At 54.0% G+C, this 14,791-nt stretch overlaps 1 protein-coding gene across 3 annotated transcripts in view; it reads left to right on the forward strand.

Moving 5' to 3' along the window:
• Positions 1–14,791, forward strand: part of LHPP (phospholysine phosphohistidine inorganic pyrophosphate phosphatase) — a 122,915-nt gene that overhangs the window by 13,902 nt on the left and 94,222 nt on the right. For all 3 annotated transcript variants that reach the window (XM_020900712.2, XM_020900714.2, XM_020900713.2), the window contains exons 2-5: positions 2,648–2,835; positions 4,355–4,508; positions 12,361–12,424; positions 13,313–13,405. In XM_020900712.2, the coding sequence (XP_020756371.2) occupies positions 2,648–2,835; positions 4,355–4,508; positions 12,361–12,424; positions 13,313–13,405 (499 nt within the window). The remainder of the gene's footprint in view (positions 1–2,647; positions 2,836–4,354; positions 4,509–12,360; positions 12,425–13,312; positions 13,406–14,791) is intronic.

The following is a 14,791-nucleotide window of genomic DNA, read 5'->3' on the forward strand; positions in this document are numbered from 1 at the left end:
TCAGCATGCACGCATCCATCCAACCAGTACTTTTGTTACTCTTAGTAATTAAGAAAAATGAAGAGAGGACCTGGGGCTCATACCAGAAAGTGAAAAGAGGGTGTGGTCAGGGACAGGACAGACCAGCAGTGAGGGGCCTTCCCCAAGCGTTTCCCACCGACGTCCGGGGGCTGATTCAGTCCCCAAACTAGTAATTTCATTTTATTTTTAATTGGAGGATAACTACAATATCATTTTGGTTTCTGCCATACAACAACGTGAATCAGCCACAGGTGTACACGTGTCCGCTCCGTCTGACCTCTCTCCCACCTCCTGCACCGTCCCACCCCTCTAGGTGGTCACAGAGTCCCGGGTTGAGCTCTCTGAGTCATATAGCAGATTCCCACTGGCTATCTGTTTTACATATGGTAGTGTAGAGGTTTCCATGTTACTTTCTCCATTTGAGTACTTTTGATTTTAAAGCAGTGCGTCTTCAGTAAACGTACGTCGTGTGTCGGCGGAGAACTGTCTGCAGTGAGTTCTGTTGTTTACCTGTGTTTCATGGGCATCAGAGCTGTGTTTGGAATAGCAGCTGCGAGGTCCTGTCATCTCACCGTCACACCAATTGCTCACTGTTCTGAGAAGGTCACATCGTAATCCATTAGCAATAATTAGTCCCCCGGCACCCGCCACCTTCTTCCCTCAACTGCTCCATTAACTTGGGTGCAGATCACACATTCCAGGCGCCAATCAGTGGAAGATCTGCCCATAATATACAAGGTGATGCTATTAGTTACAATATATTAACTGCCTAATTTAAAAATACAAAAGCTGTCTTTATGAAGGGCAATTAACCACTAAGCGTAATTGATAATTCATAACCCCCTGATTAGGAAAGACAAATACTGAGAAAGGACTGAAAGCTGGGCTGCTGATCATACGACATTGTCAGCCTCTCCGTCTGCATTTGTTCGCCCCGCGATCAGTAAGACCAAACATTTCTTCCCAGGTCTCGCCTGTCGGCTCCGGCGCTTGGCGGGTCTGGAGGCTCACCGTAATGTGGGAATGCGTGTCTTCACCACCGAGTGGGGTGAAGTGAGGCGGCTGCAGGCTCGGGACGCCCTCAGGGGATGTAGTAGGTGTGGTCCCAAGGCAGGGTGCCCCTCACCAGACGTCATCTGGACTTGCCATCACCCAGTCATTCAGCAAAGGCTTGTCAGGGGCCTGCCGTGGGCCCACCCTTCAGACCTCATTCCTAACCTCATGGAGCTCGTGAGTCCGGGAGAGAGACGCTGAACAAACGCAAACATGCAATGATTGGAGATACGGGTTAGCGTCAGAAAGAAAAGCAGGCTACAGGCAGAGTCGGGCAGCACCACCCAGAGGGTCGGAGAAGGGGACGCTGGACAGGCCCTTCCCCTTTTCCCTGGGGTTTCTTGGACCTCCTGACTGGCGGCCTGGTGTCTTCCACGGCCCATCCCACGCTCTCAGCAGATGCCAAATCTGAGGGCCCCCACGCCATGGCCCGGGGTTCATCCAGGGAGGGCCGTGTGCTCAGGACCAGGCCGGGTAGCCGGCCCATTGACCCCCTCGCTCGAGGCCTGGCCTCGCCCGCAGCGCCAACTGTTGCAGGGCCCCCTCCTCCTGGGGGTCCCTGCTCCTTTGTCTCTTGGCTTCCCTTCCAGTCTCAGCTCCAGAGCCGTCTCCTCTGCGGGGAGGCCGCCTGACCTGCCCACGCTCCCTGGCCGTCCTGTGTCCTCACCTCTTTGGTCCTTCCCGTCCCCTCTCTCGTCCTGACCCCTGTGCCCCTCCTGTGTGCGGTCTCCTGCCTCACGCACCGGCCGAGGACTCCGGGGTCAGAGGGCCCGCCCGCGGGCACCGCGGCGTGTCCAAGTGCCCAGCCCCGCCGGCCCGTGAGTAGGGGCTCAGTCGCTGTCGGCGAAGGGCTCGGTGTTATTTCCCTGGGTTCTCTCTGGGCACCCGCTTTTGTGACTTTGCCTTCGCAGAGCTGGCCCGGGTGCAGCGGGGCTGCAGGGCCTCCTGTGGGCCCGGACGGGCTCTCGGAGCGGCCGACGCCGCGGGCATCCTCGGCTCCCGTCCCGTTAGCTCACCCGTGCGCCCGATGACTCCGTCTGGCAGGCCTGTCTTCAGTGACAGCGGCGTGATGGCACACGTCGGCCTGTGACCCCTCGGCCTTTGCATTTTGGGGAAACGTGGATACTCGGGTCAGCTCAGATGCTCAGTGGAGATGCTCACTGTGGCGGGAGGGCCCAGAGGGGTGGCCGGGCTGCTCAGAGGGGAACTCCACCAGGCTGAGCGGTGCGGGGTGGGGCGGGGAGGTGTCGAGTGGGCCCCAGGAGGTGGGCGGATTGGCTCGTGTGAAGAGGAGATGTGTCCCGGGTGAAGCGGCATGGCCCCGTCCCAGGCAGAAGCGGAGGTCACATGGGAACTCGGGGCGTCTCAGGTGTGCCGAGCTCAGCGAGGATGAGAAGGGTCTTCAGCTCGGAAACCCCAGGGTCCGGCGAGGCTGTTGAGGCCCAGCTCAGGGGCCCGTGGAGACCCGGCTTGCTCTGGACTGTTTTCCCCCAGAGAAGCACCCGTCTAGGCCCTTCCCCAGGCGGCCGGGCTGCCTGCTGACAGCCCCCCACCGCCTCTCTCCCCTCTGCAGACTGAAGCGGTCCCGACTGAAGGTCAGGTTCTGCACCAACGAGTCACAGAAGTCACGGGCGGACCTGGTGGGGCTGCTGCGACGGCTGGGCTTCGACGTCTCCGAGGGCGAGGTGACCGCCCCGGCCCCCGCCGCCTGCCTGATCCTGAAACAGCGAGGCCTGCGGCCACACCTGCTCGTCCATGACGGTAGGCCCCCTAGGCCTCAGAGGCGGGGTGAAGGCACCCCCTTTCCAGCTGGGGGCTGGGGAGGACACAGAGGGGGCACCTGGCCCTTCTTAGACCTGTGGGCCTTGGGGTGGAACCCAGGGGCTCCCTGCTGGGACCCTGGCCCCATCCATCCTGGCATCATCCCGGGCCTGGGGATTGGGGTCGGGTGGGGTGGTGGTCAGAGGCAGGGTCTATATGTCTCCTTGGAGGCAGGAAAACTCTGAGTCTGTTTTCTGTGATCCAGGTTGGAGCAAGGTGGCAGGAAATTGTCAAGTGGGGCAAGATGTTAGCCTCTGGGGTCTGTGTCTATGTGTGTGAGAGAGAGAGAGACAGACAGACAGACAAACAGAATAGATGCAAAGCTAGGTCTGTAGGTTTCGGAACTGTATTTGTGAAAACCAGCCCCATGCTCTGGCTAATGGCACAGGTTTACTTGCTAACATCAGTCTGAAGGCAAGGACAGAGTCCCTTTGACCCTCAGCTGGGAGTTTTGCTGAAATGAAGAAGAAAGAACAGTATTACCTGGTGCCTCCTGAATATTTAAAAAGAAGAGACAGTACATGCTTCGGAATTTAGGACACTTTTCTGTCGTTGCACAGAAACAACGTTGTCATTTACAAACCTGTGGCAGAGGCAAGCACGCTTTTCTTCCCCCGGACAGGGGTAGGGGCCTCCCAGAAATGGAGAGAGCTCCCTGAAGGTCTGGAGGCCAAGTCCACAGCTCTGGCGCCAGTCGAGGGCGAGATGCCCAGCCTTTAGAAATTGTTTTTCTCGAAATGCTTCCTCTGTGATCTGGGATCCTTGCCAGTGTCTTTAGAACAGGTCCTTAAAGTAACAGAAAGATTTAAGAGAGAAAATCCTCCCCTCCCCGGGGCAGGGGCAGAGGGACGGGTTGGGGTGTACCTACCAGAGATGAGAGGGAAACTCAGTGTTCCCCTTGAAGACGTCTTTCATCAGTGAGTCCAACAGGCAGATGTTGGCACTCGAGAAGCTGTGGGAGAAGCCAGATGCCCTTCGTCACCTGTACTCTTGCATCTGTGTTTTGCACAGGTGTCCCTGTCTTTTCAGACCTTGAATCTTTTTCAGGTTTTATTGTTGATGAATTCCAACCCCCCCTCCCAACTTTTGTTATAAGGATTTTCAAACAGATGGCAAAGCTGAAAGAATTTTATTTGGAATATTTGTTTGCCCTTCACCTTGACTTTACCAATGACATTTTGCTATGTTTTCTTCATTATACGTCTCCCCATCCCTGCATCCATCTATCCATCTTTATCTTTTTGATGCATCTCAAAGTCACTTGCAGACTTTGGTGGTGGTGGTTATTCCTAAGCTGTTCGGTTATATCCAACTCTTTTGTGACCCCATGGACTGTAACCCACCAGGCTCCTCTGTCCATGGGATTTCCCAGGCAAGAATACTGGAGTGGATTGCCATGCCCTCCCCCAGGGGATCTTCCTGACCCAGGGATCGAACCCTTCTCTCTCCCTCTTTCCAGGAGTCCGTTCGGAATTTGATCAGATCGACACGTCCAACCCAAACTGTGTCGTAATTGCAGACGCCGGAGAAGACTTTTCTTATCGAAACATGAATAAAGCTTTCCAGGTGCTCATGGAGCTGGAAAACCCCGTGCTTTTCTCACTGGGAAAAGGGTAAGTCGGCTGGGGGGGAGTCGTTTCCAGCCACTCCGGGCAGTGTTCCGTGGGTCTCTCTGGCTTAAGGAATCAGCAGAGAAGCTGGGAAGGGTGGGCATGGGGTGGACGCAGTGTGGCTCCTTCTTCCTTCCCTCTCCTTTTCTTGCTTTCTTCCTTTGTTTCGTCATCCCTGTCTTTTGATAATTTTTGAGCAGAGACCTGGTCTTCAGCTGGTTGGTCAAGCTTCCTTGTGAGTGGCTGGGAGTGGCCGGGGGCAGGGGTGGGTCACTACAGAGGAGACCCCTGGAGATCAGGGTGGCCGTGCCGAGTTTCGGTCATTGTCACAGGACACGGCCCAGGGCTGATGGGCTGTGCCGAGGAGACGGACGCCCGAGCAGTGAAAGCAGGCTCGAGAGGGCCTGGGCTCGCGTCTGGGCCCCACACCTCTGGTTGTGGAGCAGTCTGTCAACTTGTCATTTTCTCACCAGCATGTTTGTCCGAGTCTGCAGCCTGGGCCTCACCGCCTCTTTTAAAACACTGTGTTGATTATTTCTCTTAACCTCTTTTATCACCAAGACAATGCATCTTTATTGAAGAAAAACTGTTGAATACAGATGAGTGAAAAGAGGAAAACAGCGTTTTCAGTTCCACCGCAGGAGGAAACAGCAGTCGGCATTTTGGTGTGTGTCCTTCCAAGCAGTTTTCTTTGCAGAAATCATTACACATGGGTGTGTTCACTGCTTCAGAATCTAACTCGACATAGTTCCGTCACCTGATTTTAGTCGTTCACCGAATATTTTGTGAACCACTTTCCATACAATAGGGCTTCCCTGGTGGCTCAGGGTAGACAGTCTGCCTGCAATGTGGGAGCCCCGAGTTCGATCCCTGGGTTGGGAAGATCCCCTGGAGAAGGGAATGGCTACCCACTCCAGTGTTCTCGCCTGGAGAATCCTGTGGACAGAGGAGCCTGGGGGGCGACAGTCCACGGGGTCGCGAAGGGGCCCATGTGACTGAGTGACCAACACTTCCATATAAGAAGTAGACGTCTCCGTGGTGAGCTTATTCCCATCACTTTTCTTACAGGCTCTCCTGTAGCTGTAGGTTGTTTCTGATTTTCTCCGAGTAAGGCCGTGACCAGCCTCTTTCTGGCATTTCGGGTGATGTGTATTTTTTGAGGTTCTTGGTGCGTGTTGTCAAGTTGCTTCCCAGAAAGCAGTGCAGGTTTATTCTGTCCTCCGTGGAAGCAGCACTAGGGTTTTAGAGTCACAAGGGTGCTGTGGAACCCGACCCCAGCTTCGCGCGCAGGGCAGGAATTCTGTGGCCACCCCTGGGGAAGCCTTTTCCAAACTTAGGTGCTTCTGGTGACTGGGGAGTTCCCACCTCTGCCTGCCGGACGGGGGTTGCTATTCCAGTAGACACGAGGGGGACGTTTTATCTGGCCGCTGGCCATTGTGAAGCATTCTGTAGTTCACCATGCCTAATTCTGACCACAACCCTGTGAGCTGTAGGCAGCGTCATTGCCATTTTACAGATGGGTATATCAAGACTAGGGAGGTGAGGGGAGCCACGGTCGCCCCATCAGTCATTGCGGGCGTGGCCAGGAGTGCCCCCCAGAGCCTGTGCTCTGCCACCTTTAGGCTCCATTCGAGAGCAGGTATTGGGTCCACGCAAGATCTTAAACTTTTTTGAGGCCATTTTAAAAATTGGGAGACTTTACCTAAAATAACTGGATTTCTGGATTCTCTTGAAAAATCAGAAGATCTGAGGGTACTTGCCCCACATTCCCGAATGTGCTGCCACTTGGCTGGAGCCACTGGTCCCTCAGCTCTGGTGCAGCGGAGACCCCACCACGTCCTCCTGCCCATCTCCAGGCTCCAGGGTCGGCTTGTACTGGCGGTTGCTTTTCTCATAGTAGAGAAATATTTTCTCATGGCTGTGCTTTTTTTTTTTTTTTAAATAGGCAAGTGAAAGAGATTTAAAGAAAGAGAAGAGAGGATATGTTTCTTTTGTTGTTGTTCAGTTGCTAAGTCATGTCCAACTCTTTGTGACCCCACGGACTGCAGCACGCCAGGCTTCCCTGTCCTTCACCATCCCTCGGATCTTGCTCAAACTCACGTCCATTGAGTCGGTGATGCCATCCAACCATCTCATCCTCTGTCGTCCCTTCTCCTCCTGCCCTCACTCTTTCCCAGCATCAGGGTCTTTTCAAGTGAGTCAGTTCTTTCACATCAGGTAGCCAAAGTATTTTAGTTTCAGCTTCAGCATCAGTCCTTCCAGTGAATATTCAGGACTGATTTCCTTCAGGATGGACTGGTTGGATCTCCTTGCAGTCCAAGGGACCCTCAAGAGTCTTCTGCAACACCACAGTTCAAAAGCATCAATTCTTCGGCGCTCAGCTTTCTTTATGGTCCACACTCACATCCATAATGACTACTGGAAAGAACGTAGCCCTGACTATATGGACCTTTGTCCTGCTGCAAATATTCCAGTGTGTTTATCATGCAAAAAAGTGTGTCCTGTGTTAGTCAGCGGTCTCCAGAGAAACAGAACTAACAGGCTGTGGTGACGTATATACAGACAGTTCTTGACTGAGCAGTGGTTCAAATGATAACTTTTCGATTTTGCTATGGTGTGAAAGCTATGCACATTCAGAAAAACCGTACTTCGAATTTCGAATTCTGATCCTTTCCCACAGGCAGTGCAGTCCTCTCTGGTGATGCTGGGCAGGTGCTGGGCACTGACCGCTCCCAGGCAGCCACATAATTGCGAGGGTCAACAGCTAATACACGTAGGAACATTCTGTACCCAGACCACCATTCTGAGTTTCGCTTTCAGTACAGTGTTCAACAAATTACATGAGATATTCAGTGCTTTATTATAAAATAGACTTTGTGTTAGATGACTCTGCCCAACTATAGGCTAATATAAGTGTTCTGAGCATATTTAAGGTAGGCTGGGTTTATTAAATGCATATTTTTAAAATGCATTTTTGACTTAATGATATTTTCAGCTTGTAATGCGTTTATCAGAACATAACCCTGTCATAGGTTGAGGAAGATGGGTATATAAAGAGAAATTGTGGAGGCTAGGTTTTTCCCACTTAGGCCAGCAGGCTGGAGACTTAGGGAAGAGCTGCCGTCTGAGTGCCAAGGCTGTCCACCGGCAGGCTCCTTCTTGTTTGGAGAGGTCAGACTTTGTTTTGGTGGGCCTTCAACTGATTGGACGAGGCCCACCACATTATGGAGGGCAATCTGCTTTACTCAGAGTCCACTGATTTAAATGTGAATGTCATCCAAGAAACGTCTTCTCAGAAGCATCCAGAATACCATTAGACCAAATATCTGGGCAGCTTGGCTCAGCCACGTTGACATAAAATTAGCTGCCAGAGTTCCTTGCTGATCTTTACCGTCTGTGGTTTAGGTCACTGCAAACCACAGAAGCTGGCCAGCTTGACTCTTTTACGTTCCTGGCTTGGTCCTGTAGGCATCCCTAAAGTTACCCCTCGCTAAAGAACAGCACAATTAAGAAGCTTTGTTATTACTCATTTACATTAAAACTTTTTTCTTCAAAATTATCTTTAATTATTAAGTTATTTTTCCAGATCAGGGATAGTAGGCAAAATAGGTATGTGGTTGAAAAAGAAAGAAAAAAAATGAAATCAGTTTCTTTTAGCTTTGTACTTCTATAACAAATTCAGTAGTAGGCAAAGATTTGTTTTCCAAGTAAGCAGCTAGCGAGGGGTTCTCTAGCTGCTAGAGGTTCTGACTTGGGCTATGGGTTGGGTGCTCAGAAATCAGAGAAAGGAGCCAACAGCTTCTGGGCTTAGGTCATAGCCCCCTGGGACAACCCAAGGACCCAGGAAGAGCTGCTGTCACATCCAGGTGAGGGTCACCGGTGATGAGGGGCCATCCTTCACCCGAGTGGGGCCGCGAGGTGCCCCCAAGGAGGCAGGGTGGTGGATTCACTGGGGCAGAATGTCCTCGTCCTGGAAACGGAGTGATTTACATTTGGCATCTGTTTGGACCAAGAGTGGGAATTGCCTTTGTAATTTCTTCTGTCATGCCTCCATCAGAAAATTAAGCTGTTTACGCGACCGGCTACGGAAGGTTAATGGCTCTTGTGGGAAAGGTCAGGTGGTCATTTTGAAGGGAGGCTGTGCCGAATAATCGGAAGGGAGGGCCGAGGAATAAAGCATAAAATCTACCTGACTGCTGCTCTCCGGGTTTTTCCTGTCTTTCCGGAATCCACGGACTCTTCTTTGTGGCTTGAGTACTCAGGTTCAAGCCAGACCTGCTGTGGCTTTTGTTATGCCAGTAACAGAAAATAAATATATCAAATCTCTTGTGTTTGGGGGATAAGAAAAATTAACTTGGGTACTAGTGTTTACTGTATCTCTAAAAATGTTTTGGGCCAACAGATGGCCTTCAAGATGCCTTTTTGTTTCCCCGGATGAATAAGAAAGACAAGTTCTCGACCCTGTGAAAGCGAGTCCACATTTAGTTTAAAAAGAAATATTAAGGTTTCTCATTTTGATTTATGGAAGTCAGTTTTTTTCTTTAGGTTCCAAAAATCAGTGTGGCAAAGAGAGGGTTTTGATTGGATCTTTTCAGCCGCATGTTCTGACTCTTCCTCCCACCGGGACTAAATTTAAACTGAAGAAGGTGCAGTCAGAAGGTGTCACTCTGGAAGGAAGACTCGGGGGAGGATGCATCGGGCAGAAGCAGTGCGGCATGGGTGTCCTTGGGAGGCCCTTCCACGGGGAGGTGCCGCCAGCTCCCGCCTCCTGCAGCCGGCTCGGAGCTGAGCCTGTCCTGGGCCAGAGGCTCCGAGGATCCTCGGCTCCAGACAGAGCTGTGTGTGCTGTAACAGAGCAGCCTTGTTTTATAATTTTTTCCTCGGCGCCTGGGTTGTCCTCTCCTGGGCTGGCTGCATTCTTTCCTGGGTTCTGTCCTCGGTGCCCCAGCTCTCTTCAATGTGCCCCGCCCTCGGAGAACCACCCCCCCACCCCCCGCCGACCCACTCCCTCCCGTCTCACCCTGGCTGGGCATTTCCTGGAGGGGAGGGGACAAGTGGGTGGCTCTGAGCATCTGACGGACTCCCGTGCACCTGGAGCAGCATCTGGCACTCGGGGCCCTCAGGAAGGTCCCAAGTCTGAGAGCCCCCAGGTCTAGACCCCTCCACTCGCCCCCCTTGACCTTCAGGCCTTGGCTTTGGTGCTTCCTCCTCTGGGACGCCTCCCTGCCGCCCCGTCCCCAACATGCCCGGCCCTCCCCAAGCAGAGCGCGCAGTGCACAGGGTTCCCCTTGCCGTCACCCAGGTCCTGCTCTTTCATATTTGTCTGTGGACCTGTCCACTTCCCCACCAGATGGGGAGTCCCTGGGGAGCAGCCTGGGTCTGAGAGTGTCCCCTGCAAAGGGATGTGGGACAGCTTCGTCCTACATGCTTGGGGGACTGAGTTAGCGGATGCCAGCGGCCCCCCCAAGAGCCAAGGCCCTAGCTTCTGGTGTCCCCCTCTGCCTCTTGGCCACGTTTGGCTTTACTTGGCCACTCCTTCTAACCCTGGACCCAACTGAGGGAATCATACCCAAGTAGTTTCTTGTGGAACTGGGGAAAAATAAAAGCAAACACTGTTTTGAGACTGTATAAACACAGGATAGATGTCTAGAGTCCAGACTTAAAGACAGTTAAGCCTAGGTTTTGGGGTCACTCTTTTAAAAGGGGGGCTCCCCTGGTGGCTCAGTAAAGAATCCGCCTGCAGATGCAGGAGACCTGAGTTTGGTCCCTGGGTCGGCAAGATCCCCTGGAAAAGAGAATGGCTCTCCACTCCAGTATTTTTTGCCTGGAGAATTCTGTGGACAGAGGAGCCTGGCAGACTATACAGCCCACGGGATCGCAAAGAGTCAGACATGACTGAACAACTGACACTTTCACTTCCCTTAAGAAGGGGAGCGTTGGCAGGTCCCAGCTCCATGAGCACCAGTGGCTCTCTCCTGGCTCCTAGGCACCTTCCTACATATGTGCAGCTTCCCAGCCGGGTCACGTCCACACAGCACGACCCCTAGCGTGCAGAGCCTTGGACCCTGACCTTGAGGCCCGAGTTGACTTGGAGAGGGGTCCGTTCGTGATGGGAGAGGCCCCCATGGCTTCAGCAGTCAGGCTCTGATCTGCCTGGTCAGTGGCAGGGGACCAGCCCTTGCCAAGGACAAGAGTTTGGCTGCAGCCCAGCCTGTGTCTGGACAGAAGGTTCCGGGGCAGGTAGTGAGGATGCAGAGTGTCTGAGCGCCTCTTCCACCCGAGGGTCGGGGTGATCGCTGCGGGCGGCCCGGCTCCTGCAGCCTTGGAGGCCTCGGGTGGGGCCCAGAGAGGCAGGCAGAGTCCCTGGGTGCTGCAGGGCTAGAGGAAGGAAGCTGCTGGAGGCAACTTCTGGGAGCTCGGTCATACCATTTCCAGCAGACACAGGACAGGGTCCGGCCCCCACAAACTGGAAAGACCTGCGTTCATTCTTTCTTCCCTGGCTCATATCTTATTGCCCATCTGTCTGGGTGGCTACATTTTTGGAGCGGTTTCTTCACCCCAGGCATCACGTTAGGAAATTCTCCGGCATTGTTTTGCTCACGCCTCACAGCAGCCCATGAGGGTAGGCACTGGGGCTTCTTTTGGCCCATTTTACAGGGTAGGAGACTGAGGCCCAGAGGGCGTATGCAACCCAGAGTCCCACAGTTGAAGGCAAGTCAGAAGAGGATTTGAGCCCTGAAGTCAGCAGGCTTCACTAGTCTTCTCTTTGCTTTTCCACATACATGCTGTTTATCTTCGTCATTCTTTTAGATTGCACATATAAGTGATATCATACGGTGTTTGTCTCTCTGACTCCTTTGCTTGGTGTGATAATCTCTAGGCCCATGCACATTGCTGCAAATGGCGTTCTTTCTCTCTGTCTTTATGGCTAACTAATATCCCATTGCGTGTGTGTGTCACGTCTTCTCCATTCATCTGTCCGAGGGCATTTAGGTCATGTCCATGTTGTGTCATGCCTCCCAGATTCGACAGTCATGGGAACGGGGAAGGGTAACTGGTGTGATGGGTCTTAAAACGTTTAACAGTCCTGGGGTCCCGTTTAACCCTCCCTTCAGAGCAGCACAGAGCAAACAAACTACCTTCTCCCCACTTGATAGTCAAAGAGCTGTGCTCCGAGAGAGCTGGACCTGTGTGTGTGTGCCCCGAGGGGTCTGCGTGCGGCCTGGGCACAGCGCTGGCAGGAGGGAAGAGGTGAGGTCGGCTTAGGAGGCGATGCCAGGAGCCAAGCCGTCTCGGCCTCCAGTGAGACAGGGAAGAAACAGTTGTCGTCTCAGAAGCATCTGGCGCCCGTGAGGCCTGGCACCTCTCCTGACCCTCCAGCTGCTAGGAGATGCTGTGGAACTAATGGAGTTTTCTTCTCCAGGCAGCAATTAGGGGTTAATTATTAGCAATTAGGGGTTCACCACATGCTCTGTGGACCGGCTGCCCTTTCCCAGAACACAGGTTACTTGTGTTTCTCTGTGTTAGCAATTGGACCCAGCTGCCTCCAGGGTCCCCCATTCATCACTGTGGTGTGGTCCCCACGCGGCTGGCAACAGGGAGCTTTCTGAGAGCTGCTGGCCCCCCATCTCTCCCCTCCTCCAGCCGCCCCCCCCCCCCACGCCCCAGCATGCTGGCCACTGCTGGGCTCTTGTGCTGACCTCCGTCGGTCACTCTCAGCGTGGCGTCTGCCCTCACCCCCGGCCTGTGACTCAGCCCTCTTGGGCTGGCCCAGAACCAGGACAGGGCAGTTTATCCTCGGCGCTTCCCAGGTTCCTGGGCTCAGCTCACCCTGTCCCCCTCGGCTCTTTTCTAGACGCTACTACAAGGAGACCTCTGGTCTGATGCTGGACGTCGGTCCCTACATGAAGGCGCTTGAGGTACCTGCCTGGGTCCGCCCGACCCTCTTCTGGTCTCAGGGCCTTCCCGGATGTCCCAGTCTTCCTGGAGAAGATGGGGTGCTCGGCATCCCAAGTGCCTTTATGTTTTCCAAGTTGGACGCTGTGTTCATGGCTTTAAGCCCGGCCCTTCGCCTCCTCTGGAGCTTGGCCCCTCAGCTGCACTGGTCATCCCCTTGCTCCCTGTCACTCCTTCCCTGCCCCACTCCCGGGACCCCGTCCCCGCACCCCGGGCCTCTGCCCGCTGGCCCTCCCAGCATGCTCTGCGCCTCTCCTCCGGGTTCTTGGCTCCTGGATCCCTGCGCACCTGCCTCGTGCCTCAGCCTGCCTTTCTGCAGCTCCTCAGACTCCTGTGTGCTGCCTGGACTCCTTCCCAGTCCCCTCCTCCAGTTTCCAGGGCCGGGCTCAGCTGGGCTCCCCGCTAAGGCCAGCCCTGGGTCACTGCCGCCTTGGCGCCTGCCTCCCTGCAATAGCGGGGCCCTGGGCCTTTTATCCACTGGAGGACCTGAGACAGAGCTGGGGAAAGGGAGAGAGGAAGGGAGGGGAAGCAGGAATGCAGAGAAACGTCCCTAACGCCCTAACGCCCTAACACCCAGGAGGTCGGAGGTCCCGGAGGTCGGAGGTCGTCTGGCCCTGGGGCAGGTGGCAGGGGCCTGGTGGGGGGTGCCCCCAGCACCCTGGACAGCCTGGTTGTGACACTCACCCACAAGGCGTGCCTCTGGGCCCGCGTGTCTTGCCCCTTGGAGGCCCCTGGGTACACACTGGGGGGTTTCTTTTTGATTCCCTGGGGGGAGGATTTCACCAGGCCAGGGTTCCCCCCTCCGCGTCCCTTGGTCCCCAACCCACGCTGTGTCCTTCTCTCTCCCCTAGTATGCCTGTGGTATTGAAGCTGAGGTGGTGGGAAAGCCTTCCCCCGAGTTTTTCAAGTCCGCCCTGCAAGAGATGGGCGTGGAAGCCCACGAGGTAAGCCGGCTCCCCCCGAAGTGTGTACACAGAGGCAGCTGTCGGGGGAGGCCAGCGTGCTCCCCAGGGGCAGCCTGGGTGCCTGAGATGAGTCTGGGGGCTCAGGCACCCCCGGGGAGGTTGCCAGGCAGCCAAGCTGGTATACCCCTTCCTCCTCCATCCCCAGGCATGAGAGCTGATCTGACTGGGATGTCGGGGAAAAACAGCAAAGGAGGCCCACTGAACGTTCTCAACCTATCGAATCAGTGTCTGTGTAAGGATTTGGTCCTTGAGTTGGGAGGATCACCTGGAGAAGGAAATGGCAACCCACTCCAGTATTCTTGCCTGAGAAATCCCAGGGACAGAGAAGCCTGGTGGGCTACAGTCCACAGGGTCACAAAGAGTCAGATAGGACTTCACGACTAAATGACCAGAGTGAGAAAGAGAAACGCCTGTGGCTTTTCCTAAGATTTTTGCTGCCTCTTTGGAAGGATCGGAATTAACGAGTCCGGTCAGTGTACTGAAATTATTTCATTGGAAAGACAGCGTCCAGCAAGATGAAAAGAATATGCAGGAATAAAATCATGCACCTGGCCACCATTACATTACAGCTTGTTTTTCTGACCACACCAGGCAGCCTGCAGGATCTTAGTTCCCCGATCAGGGATCGAACCCATGCTTCCTGCGTTGGGAGTGCAGAGTCTTAATCATTGGACCACCAGGGAAGTCCCACATTATAACTGCTTTTGACACATGTTGCGTTCCAAACATACATCTCTGAAGGAAAAAAGAGCAGTTATGATTTTAGTGTCTTCCCACCCCACTTCCCAGGTGGAGTGAGTTGGTCCCCTCCGGCTGGTGGGGTCCTGACAGCGTTGTTGAAGGAACAGTGGGTGTGCGTCTGCAGACAGCCAGGCTGTCCTGCTGTCCGTTTTGGACAGGGCACCAGGGGACCATGTCAGCATCCTATGGCAAGGCTGGTGCCCCCTGGGTCCCCTTGCTGCTCCCGCCCTGTTGGACCGGAATTTCCCATGCCTGTTCCAGTCTGGAGCGCTGGTCTCTCACGATACCTAGGAAAAGAGCACACAGCATGGAAGTCTGGACTCCCTGCACCCAAACCTCGCCTGAAAGTCGGAAAACGCAGGTCTCAGAGGTCCCTCACAGGAAGTACCCTGTGAGGTTGGTAGAGCGGGAATTTATTTGGTAAAGGTGACAGGAATGAATAACCTGGTTTTTTCAGTTCATATTGACAAATGTTAAGATTTGTTTTATTATGGCAAATTTCAAACATGCACAAAAGCAGAACAACTCTGTGATTCTCCTCATCTGTCTATCACGCAGATGCAACATTTAAAAGATGATATCACATTCCCTTCTTCTATCCCTTTTTGTTCTTTTTAGAAATTT

Source organism: Odocoileus virginianus, chromosome 7 (assembly GCF_023699985.2).
Source record: "Odocoileus virginianus isolate 20LAN1187 ecotype Illinois chromosome 7, Ovbor_1.2, whole genome shotgun sequence".
Lineage (NCBI taxonomy): Eukaryota > Metazoa > Chordata > Mammalia > Artiodactyla > Cervidae > Odocoileus > Odocoileus virginianus.